The sequence below is a fragment of the Nelumbo lutea genome, chromosome 7 (assembly GCF_056320005.1).
Source record: "Nelumbo lutea isolate HS-2025 chromosome 7, American lotus-T2T, whole genome shotgun sequence".
NCBI lineage: Eukaryota > Viridiplantae > Streptophyta > Magnoliopsida > Proteales > Nelumbonaceae > Nelumbo > Nelumbo lutea.
Genome location: NC_142690.1, coordinates 11,481,273 through 11,492,657, shown reverse-complemented (window position 1 = coordinate 11,492,657; position 11,385 = coordinate 11,481,273). Strand labels below are relative to the sequence as shown.

The window sequence follows — 11,385 nt, the reverse complement described above, 5'->3', positions numbered from 1 at the left end:
AAATATTAGGAGAACATTTCTCCCTTTATTATTTATCTACAATATTAGACCCTAGGATTAGGAAAGATGGTTTAGATATTTTACTTGAAACATATTATGAAAATATGAATATTGGTATAGGAAATAAAAAAGAAGAAATTAATAATTCATTATTTGAAATGTATAGTTTGTATAAATCTGAAGTTGTAGGAAATATTCTTACAACTTGTTCGTCATCTTCTTCTTCTCCTTTTGACTTTGAGCCCAGTAGTAGAAGAGAAAAGTTTTTTTATTTAATAAGTAGAAGGCTGAAATCTGCTAGTTCTACAATAAGTTCATTTACTGAACTTAATTTTTATTTGCAAGCAATTTTTTTCTAATTTAGGTGAAGTATCAAATAATTTTGATATTTTTTCCTAGTGGAGTGAACACTCGAAAAATTATCCGGTTCTTGCCACCAGGGCACGTGATCTACTAACCTCTCTGGTGTCTATAGTTCCACCAGAGTCTTGTTTTAGTGAAGGTACCAGGGTGCTGGATGACAAAAGAAGTTGCATGAACGATGAGAGTATAGAGATGTGCATCTGCTTCAAGGATTGGGTAGATATAGAAGATAGACTACAAGACAAGGGAGGGCATGATACAACACCGGACATTTCACCCGAAGCAGATGATGAAAGTCATGAATGATGATGATTCATGAATTTGACTACTTGTAGAATTTTTCATTTTTTCAAATTATTATAAAATTTTTATATTTTATTTTATTTATTTGATATATATTTTTTAATTTTTTAACAATGTAATTTTGTATTTTTAATTTGTAACCATATTATATTTTTTATATTTTATTAATTTATTCCATTTTTATTTTTCTTTCATCCAAGTATGCAATGATCCAATCATTGTATTTGTATTTCACTAATTTGTACCATTCAGATTTAAATGAAATTGAATTCCTATTTTTCTTCCAATTTGTTATTCCATCATTCTTATTTCAATTTGGTTAAGTATTATTTTTTTCATTATGCATTAAATAACTTAGATTTCTCATTTCTTAATTTTTTAAATAGTTCCAAATTCCCAAAGTTCATAAGAAAGTTAAATATTTTAGTTTTACAATTTTACTTAGAAAAGAAATCAAAATTTTCAAAAAAATACAAAATAAAAAAAAAACAGTAAAACCCGGTTCGGCCTTGGCCCAAGGCCTGCCCCGTGGCCCAGCCCGGCATGGTCCAAGCTCACGGCACAGCTTGTAGCCCGGCCCAGCCCAGGCCCGCATGCCGGCACGGCACGACACGGTCCACTTGGGCCTAGGCTGTGGGCCGTGCCAGGTTGACCCCCAAAATTTCCACCGGGAAGGACGGCATGGCCTGTGACAGCCCGTGGGCCACCCGCAAGCCATTCCATGTAGGCCCAGCACGACCCACTTTACACCTTTAAGTGTCATTTTTGACATTTTGAATATTTATAACTATACAGAGGAAATCAGAAATCTACATTGGACCTGTCCCTACTTCTCCGTTGTTTCTACAATTTGTCAGCTCTTGACTATATTGGGGAATCCAAAAGAGAAAGCATAAAAAATGAAAAAAAAAAAAAAGATTCTTTCAGCAAAATGGAATTCTTCTTTTGAGACAACAACTCTATTTACATGATGGGAATCCAGAAATAACAAAAACATTTATGGAAGAAGAGCTCAAAAAAGGAAACCAACAATTATGATGAGAGTCGAGTCCTAACTCGTGGTGGCTATGGAATAGTATGCAGAGGAACTTTACCAAACGACAAGGTAATTGCCATTAAGAAGTCCAAAATAATGATGAAAATCAAGTTGAACAATTCATCATTCAGTGGTTATTCTCTCTCAAATTAACCATAAAAATATAGTGAAGTTATTGGGGAACCTGAATTTCTGTTGTTAGTATACGAGTTCATCAACAATGGAACTTTATTCCATCATATTCATGATGAGGGGCATAACTCTTCAATTTCTTGGGATAATTTAAGTTTGAACGAAAACAGGTTTAGGTTTAATTTGTTTCACTCACTTTGAGTGATTCTCAGATTTGTATTTATAATTAGTTACATATGTACAAATGATGGAGAGTCTTTATGAAGAGGAACTCTCTCTTGGATAAGATACAGTAAATAATTAGGATAAGAAGAAATAAGGATAAACATAAATTGAAATTTAAACTTGAAGTGGATGCCGCCGTGTATCATGTGATAGGATGCTCAACACCCCCCTTCAAGCTGATTGTGGGAGAGACCACCCGAAGCTTGGAATGAAGAGTAGAAAACTGAGGAGAGCTCAAGGCCTTGGTGAAGATATCTGCTACTTGATCAGTGGTGGAAATATAATGAACATGTAAGTTCTTTGAAGCAACAAGGTTACGCACGAAATGGAAGTCAATTTCAATGTGCTTAGTGCATGCATGAAAGACCAGGTTAGTAGCAAGATAAGTAACACCGATGTTGTCACACCATAATGTGGGTGGAGTGGCTTGAGGAATGCCAAGCTCGTGGAGGAGAGAGCGAAGCCAAATAACTTCAATGGTAGCAATGGCTAAACTGCAGTATTCCGCCTCTGTGCTGGAGCGAGAGACGGTAGAATGCTTCTTAGAAGACCAAGAAACAATGTTGTCACCAAGGTAAACACAATAACCACCTTGGGAGCGTCGGTCATCCGGGCAGCCAGCCCAATCCGAGTCAGAGAAAACATGTAGGTGAGTAGACTGCGAAGCGGTAATTGTGAGTCCAAAGTCAACTATGGCCTTAAGGAAGCGAAGAATACTCTTGACAAAGGCCCAATGAGAAGTGGTTGGTGCATGCATGAACTAACAGGCTTTGTTGACCACAAAGGATAGGTTGGGGCATGTCATCCGTAAATATTGAAGAGCATTGACTACCTTTCGGTAAGATGAAGGATCAGGTAGTGCATCACCATAAGTTTTGGAGAGAACAGTTGTTGTGGACAATATAGTCTTGATCGGTTTGGCACCATCAAGAGAAAGATCCCGCAGCAGACCAGTAATGTACTTCCATTGGGATAAAAACAATCCATAACTGGTGCGAATGGCTTCAATACCAAGGAAGTAGTGGAGAGGCCCAAGTTCTTTGATAGCAAAGGGGGATTTTATGTTTTGTAAGAGATTGAAAATATGAGAGTTGCTGGATCTGGTGACAAGAATATCGTCAACATAAACAAAGATGTAAGTCACAAAGTCATCCTTAGTGTAGACAAAGAGTGACGAGTCTGATTTGGAGCTATGGAAACCCGTACAGAGAAGAAATTGATGAAATTTGGAGTACCAGGCCCTAGCCCATATAGGGATTTCTGTAGACGACAGACGTGAGTTGGGTGTGGAGAGTCAACAAACCTCGGGGGATGTGCCATGAATGAAAACAGGTTTAGGTTTAATTTGTTTCACTCACTTTGATTGATTCTTAGATTTGTATTTATAATTAGTTACATATGTACAAATGATGGAGAGTTTCATGAAGAGGAGCTCTCTCTTGGATGTGGATGTGGCTGTGTATCATGTGATAAGATGCTCAACAAAGTTTAAGGATAGCAGCAGAAACTACATCTACATTAGCATACTTGCATTCTTCAGCCTCTCCTCCAATTATTCATAGCATAGTTTTTGAACCACCGTTGACTCGGATGGTCGGACTGTCGGTGCAGAAACCGGTGGTCAAAATGGTTCTATTTTTGGGTTGTGTTTCAAAACCATGATTCATAGAGATGTTAAATCTGCCAACATACTTTTGGGTGATAACTAAATGGCAAAGGTGTCAGATTTTGGAGTTTCAAGATTGGTCCCTTTGGATCAAATTCAACTATGTATGTGTTTGGAACCTTGGACATTATTGACTAAATGTTTTGCACTTGATTTGTTTGGAAAACCAAGAAAATCAATGATAAACCCATTTATTGGCATTTAGGCACCACATCAATAAAACATCGATTAAATGCCTATCCGTTGGGGGAAGCACTGAAATGAAGCTTTTCCCAATGGTAGGCGTGCACATAAACTAAAGTCTACTTTTGCAAGTCCCTATGCATACAGATTCACATAATGGGGAAAATGCTAAAATGGTGCCTACGTGGCATCGTTTATTTAATAAACGCCCACGGTTTCAAACACACTCTATATTGTTATAGGGAACATTGGGTTATTTGGACCCATAATATTTTCATACAAGTCAATTAACAGAGAAGTGTGATGTTAATAGCTTTGGTATTGTTCTTGTGGAACTACTGACAGGAAGAAAAGCACTTGAATTTGACAGGCCTGAAAAGGAGAAGAATCTAGCTATCCATTTTATTACTTCAATGAAAGAAGAAAATATTTTGGAGATTTTAGAGGATAAAGTGCTACAAGAAGCTAGTAAGGATCATCTTCAAGAAGTTACTAAACTTGCAAAGAGATGTCTAAGTGTGGAGGGAGAAGAGAGGCACACAATGATGGAAGTGACAATGGAGCTAGAGGGGTTGAGGAGATACATCAAACACCCATGGGTAGAACATAATCATGAAGAAGCTAAGTATTTGCTTGGTGAGCCATCACATTTACAAAGTTGCAAAACTGGTGAATATGATAGTTTAAGGAATCATGTTTTGATACCATTAGGCAGTGGGCGCTGAACGCTTCACATGCATATCAACTTCATATAATCTTCTTTCTTGTTCAGCTTTCCCAAACAATTTCTGCTCTGTTGTATTGTGTATTCTAGTTATATGTATGTTCTTCTCTGTTCAAATTTCTAAAATGTCAAATTGTTAATTTGAGAGAAAGAAGAGAAATGATGCTTCTAATTTAATAATGTATGCTCCATTTAATCACTATATCGAGTAGCACATATATTTGTATTAGTATTTCTTCATATACTGTATCAATGAGATGGAACAAGAAAGGGTAGTGAACACCAGACTAATAAAAGAAGCTTACCATGAACACTAAAAGAATCTCTGTCAATACTGTATCAAATGGCTGATTCCAAGAGAAAGATTGATGAATGTCAAATTAAGAAAGGAACCTCAATGTGAACAAGAAAAATAATCCCCGTGAAACTGTGGATCCAATTTCACCTTGATTTCTGCTCAAACCTTCATATAAGACTATTTCTTGCTCACGGTTAAATTTTCCTTTTAATTTAATGTAGACCACCCTTTGATGTAGAAGTGTTTTCGTAAAATTTAAAAGAAAATGAAGGATAAAATAGTCACAAATGTTTATTTAAGTACCTATTAAAGAAAAAAGATTATAAAAAATAAACACTTATTGAATGGTGTAAAAAACACACAAACAATGTTCTCAAACCTGGACGGTTTATCTAGAGAATCACTAGGCTTTTCAGAATTCAGATTATGGTTTATTTGACAATTTTCATAGGTTAACCAATCAAACTACCTAGTCATTTACATAGATATTAAATCTGCTCATATATTCTTGCTGGATAGTTGGATGAGACTTACGTGGAAAAAGTGGCAGATTATGGGGTCTTCAAGATTGGTTCCATTAAATCAGACTCGATGAACTACATTAGTGCAGGGGGCATTGGGTTACATGGACTATAAATATTTTCGACAGAAATTAAAAGTGATGTTTATATTGGTATAGTTCTATTAGAAGTATTAACTAGAAGAAAAGCACTGGAAATTCATAAACCCAAAAAAAAGAATGAGACAATGTCTCAGAAATTTTGGGGGATAGAGCTAATGTAGTTCACCGAGTCTGATTTAATGGAACCAATAAATTCTACACCTTATAATCCACCCAACATCATCTTATAAAACGAAAACAGAGCACATCACCCTGCTACACAGCTCCATTCCTTGGCTCCCCCTCGTCCGGCCTCTACTACTTAAAAAAGTAAAGAAAAACAAATAAAATACTGTATAGTGCCGATAGTTAGCTTCTTGGGATTTCTTTGTCAGACTGGGCTGCAAGGGTCAGGTCCATGCCCACTAAGTTGTATATATATTGGTGTTATCTTTTATTTATAAATAAAATAAGGTAAGAGGATATGGGCTTCATTAAAATATTCTAAAGAGGCCAACTGAGTTTAAACCTTCCACACGTCATCACTCATCACATGTGGGTTTGTATCACTGTATCTATTATACTAGACACCGATTTTGTCCATTCGTGATTGGTTACATAAGCTGTTATACACGTCTGTATTTGCAGATCAGATTTCCAGCCCACTATTCTCTGCTAACATTGAATTGTAATCACACATTGCCATCTTGTATTATGAGATATATAATGTACTGTGGGTAGAGTGCAGATATAGAGAAAATGAGTAGCAAACTGTATTTGTAGTAAAATCCCACTTTTTTTTTTTTTTCCATTTGAAAGAAGCCTGTAAGCAATACATTCAATGGCTCAGAAAGAATCAGCTACAGTATATAAAAGATTCAAAGAAATCAGGAACTTGGGACCATGTGTGAAGACGGTTTAATGTAATATCAGATTTGACAAGTGCATATGCCACAAAATTCGCTGATCTGGGAATATATCTGACTGAGAAACTCGGCAGGTGATTCAGAGAACTTTTTTAATCAACAATCACGGTATGAAGATGCCACAGTGGTTCAGAGTGTACCACCAACAGAAGATTAGTAATATACTCTTAGATTGATTCCAATTCAAACCTGGTTAATTGACATCTGATTCTTATCTTCTATCAATGGACCAGATATTGGTTCAATCAAATCCAATCCAATATAAATGCATCACAGATGAATCAGATTAAATCCAATCTAATAATTACTTTGCTGGACGGCTGGACCATTAAGTCTAGACAGGTTCAATTAATTCAATATGACTAATTATTGATTCATCCAATTTGTCCAAATTAATTTTTAATTAGATGGAGTTCAACCCAAAACGGATCCACTGACACCCATACATTCTCTTTCCAGTATGGTATTAAGGCTGTGTAGACCATATCAGTGCACATCTGAATAGACTTTTCTCAAGTATATAAAAAAATAAAATAATAAGAATTGGTAAACTTAATTATATCCATTTTATTAATTAGAATCTCTAGCTGAATATTGTATGTATCCTGAAACATAATTCTAAATATCAAATCAAGAAACTATGTTTTTAGTTTCAGTTTTGAAAATAGAAAATAGTAACATTAACAATTAGAAAGCTGAAGAAGTGAAAGTTATTGGGTAAACCATATTTTTTTAGTACTGACGGTACCAACTAGCTATCTGATAAAATCTCTATCTGGTTGTAGAGTGACTTATTTCTGTTGCAAAAAGAAGCAATAAACACTTTATTTAGTTCTAAAAACATATTTGAATGACACATTTTTATATACGTATCCTTTTCTCTAGAAAGTAGAAAAATGAACTTTCAAAAGCGAAGCCATGACCCATGATTTTATCTATCATGATGCCGATGTAGTAAATTTAGATGCACAAGATTGGAAAAGCTAACCTTTTAGATTTTCTCTTGAGAAAAAAAAATACAGTTTTTTAAAAAAGAAATATGTAAACCAGTTTTCTCAAAACTAAGAAACTATCCTGCACAAACCACTCCCTCCCCCTTACCAGTTACAGGTAAATTTGAAAGGAAAGGGTGATGCTGCAGAAATGGTCAAGGACAGAATCAATAATTAATTACAAATGAAATGTTATTTTCATTGAAAGAATCAAATGATACAAAAGTCAAGACGAAGAATAAACTAAAAATACAAGTCTATCGAGCCTGCTCTATTAATGAGATACCCATATCGACCAGACGTTCTAACACACCAGACCAACGCTATCATCACTCATCAGGAACGACGATGGCTTTGGTTATGCTGATGATTCAACTCATTTTGTTGCGGCCAGCAATGGCGTCAATCCCAAGCTGCTAAGGTTTGTATTGTGCCCACCCAAGTCGAACACCTTTCGGAGATGAAGGATTAGTGAAATGATAGAAATGAAAGGATAATGTACTAATTCTCTGGGCTAGCTAGCCTAGCTTCCAACTTCTTTTCTCTTGTACCACAAGAAGACTACAGAAGTACCATATTTCATTCTCCCCCTTCATCCTTCCATCCTCACCTTACAATGAATAATCAGTCCAAATTTCTTAAATAAAATTTACTAAGGGTCCATTTGGTTTAAAGGAATAGGGGTTTGGAGTCAGAATTGGACCATCCATTTGGTTGGATGAAATTGGAATCTCATTTTCATTCTGGTGGAAAGACATTTTTCGAGGGAATGGTCATTCCCCTTCCCTTCCTTTGGGAATGAGAATCCCATTCCAGCCAATTCCAATTCCTTTATGTACCGAACAGGTGGGGGGATAGACCATTCCAATTTTGATTTCAATTCCATCTGCTAACCAAATGGACCTTCCTGTTCAATTTTGAGCAAGAATGAAGAAGAATGGATAACATAAAAGTATTTGGCTACAAAACTCTTGCCATGAGCCTCCGTCCTATTAGAATGACAAAATGAGTGCATGGCACAAAAATTAAAATTACTCACAACATGAAAAATAATCATGCCAAATGTCTCTCAGTAGACATTGACTGCTAGCCATCTATCAGTTGGAATAGATCTAGATTGGTAGTTTATAACTGTTGGAATAGATCTTTGAAAATTGAAAATGAGAAACATGGGGGACAAATATACGATGTTTTACTATATAATTGTAATCAAAATGTTCAAAACTTATTCTCATTCTTGACACAAAAGGAATTTCCCCTTTAGAAAAACGCATTTTATTCATAACAACATTTTCTCATTCTACCTATCTTTCATCTATCCTAGAGTTTTATTATTGGAAGGATTGAACAAAAATAAAAGTTGAACCAAAAATGGTCATAGCAAATTATTGTTATCCGATGGTGGAAAAAAAGAAAAAAAAAAAAACTCTTTCCAAATGTTCTTTCTTTTGTTACTATCTGTTTTATCAATAGTGAATTTTCTCAAATGCATGTAGGTATTGGCTCGGGCATCTTGTTTCTACTTATTGGTGCCTCATGGATTTATTGGGGATTCCAGAAAAGACGACTTCATAAACTTCGAGAAAAATTTTTTCGACAGAATGGAGGTATGTTGTTAAAGCAACAACTCTCTTCACGCGATGCTTCTATGGAAACTGCTAAAATCTTTACTGTAGAAGAGCTTGAGAAGGCAACTAATAACTATGATGTGAACCGTATCCTTGGTCGAGGAGGGTATGGTACAGTTTATAAAGGAATTTTACCAGATAATAGATTAGTTGCCATTAAGAAATCGAAAATTATTGATGAAAGTCAAATTGATCAATTCATCAATGAGGTGATTATTCTCTCCCAAATTAACCATAGAAACGTGGTGAAGCTCTTGGGTTGTTGCCTAGAGACTGAAGTTCCATTGTTAGTGTATGAATTTGTTACAAATGGAACTTTGTTCCAACACATCCACAATGAAGAGAATAAATCATCACTTCCATGGGAAAACCGTTTAAGTATTGCTGCACAAACTGCATCAGCACTTGCCTACTTGCACTCTGCAGCTTCTCCACCAATTATTCATAGAGATATTAAGTCTACTAATATTCTCTTGGATGATAATTACGAGGCAAAAGTTTCAGATTTTGGAGCTTCACGGTTGGTTCCATTAAACCAAACTCAATTTACAACATTAGTACAAGGGACTATGGGATACTTAGATCCAGAATATTTTCATACAAGCCAATTGACAGAGAAGAGTGATGTTTATAGCTTTGGTGTGGTTCTTGTAGAGCTATTGACCGGAATGCAGGCACTCTCCTTTGATAGATCCGAACAAGAGAGAAATCTGGCTATGCACTTTGTTACTCTAATGAAGGAGGACAAGGTTAATGAGATTTTAGAGGATCAAGTGATGAATGAATGTAGTAGAGATCAGCTTAAGGAAGTAACCATGCTTGCCAAAAGATGTTTAAAACTGAATGGGAAGGAAAGGCCTACAATGAAGGAAGTGGCGATAGAGTTAGAGGGTTTGAGGAGGTCTGATAAGCATCCATGGGTAGAACATAATTCTGAAGAGGTAGAGAATTTGCTTGGTGGAACTTCAGATTTTCATAGCTCTAACACCATTGGGTTTGACAGTTTAAAGAATAATGTGGTATTACCACTGGATGGTGGGCGATGATATTTCAACTTCAAAGCCCATCTTACTAGTTCAATTCCTCTAAAGAATTATTTCTCTCCATTATGTGTGTTTTCTTATGTAATAAAAGGTATGTTTCTACATACCAGTTGTCATTGAGGATGCACATTTACTCGTTTTGGCTTGCATTTTAGTTTCTTGTTCATTCATAGTTCTCATAACACTATTGCTTTGATTAATAAATTATGTTATGAAACGGAAAAAAGAAAAATGATAAAAACTTGAAAAAAGGATAGGGGTTGAATCACCCATTGGTTAAATGGGTAGAGTTGGTCGGGTCAAGTTATGAATATCCATTGGATTAGGGGTGTAATCGAGCCGAATTGAATTGACTTTTGGGGGGCTCAAGCTCATTCTCAAAACTCGACTCAAGCTAGACTGAGTTTTGTGTTTTACACTTGAACTTGAACTGAGTCGATACTCGCTAGGCTTGAGCCAGTTATAAATAAGTTGTTATTAAAAATTATAAATAAATTAATATTTAAAATGTTATAAATAAAAACATATTATGAAACTTGATTATTGATATGAAAATTTAATATGTATTTATAATATAAATAAAAATATTGAAAACTAATATTTTATTAGAAGCTTGATTAAGCTTACAAACTACTCGAACAGAGTATTATGAAGTTCGCACTTGGCTCAATTAACTACTCAACTTGAGTCAAGCTCAAGTCAACTTGATAATCTTTTAGTTATTTAACGAGATGAGCCCAAGTAACTTGCAAGTTGGCACGACTCCTTGCACCTGTAGCTGCATGGATGACTTAAGTCTAAGGGGGTGTTCCATAATTTTTGTTGAACAACCCCTACCTTGTCTTGCCATTATGCCATTAGTTTGAATTATCCATAATTTTTATAATCATATTTTTTAATATGATTATATCTTAGGTAGTTCGCTATAGAGGTTTCATAATCATATTTTTTAATAATTATTCATAATTTTTATAAAAATTTATATAAATTTTATATTAAAATATAAAAAATCAATATATTCACAATTAAATAAACAAAAACAAATAACCTCTCTTATGAGAATAATATATAAAGTAGTGCCCCAAAAGTCGCCCAGGTGTATTTAATTTGTGTATTCTGGGTGAAGCAATAACCTCTCTTATGAGAATAATACCAATTTATTAATTAATATGAACCGACTGCTCGATCCTTTTCTAACTACTCGTACTATTATTGCGTTTCAAATCGGTGGTTGATTCTGTGGTTTTTAAAATCGGATCGGATTG

General features: G+C 35.1%; 1 protein-coding gene across 1 annotated transcript; it reads left to right on the top strand.

Moving 5' to 3' along the window:
- Window positions 1-8,935: 8,935 nt before the first annotated feature.
- On the top strand, window positions 8,936-10,123 carry LOC148845099 (wall-associated receptor kinase 3-like). The gene has a single exon (XM_088955844.1). The coding sequence runs from the start codon at window positions 8,936-8,938 to the stop codon at window positions 10,121-10,123; it is 1,188 nt and encodes a 395-aa protein (XP_088811970.1).
- Window positions 10,124-11,385: the final 1,262 nt, after the last annotated feature.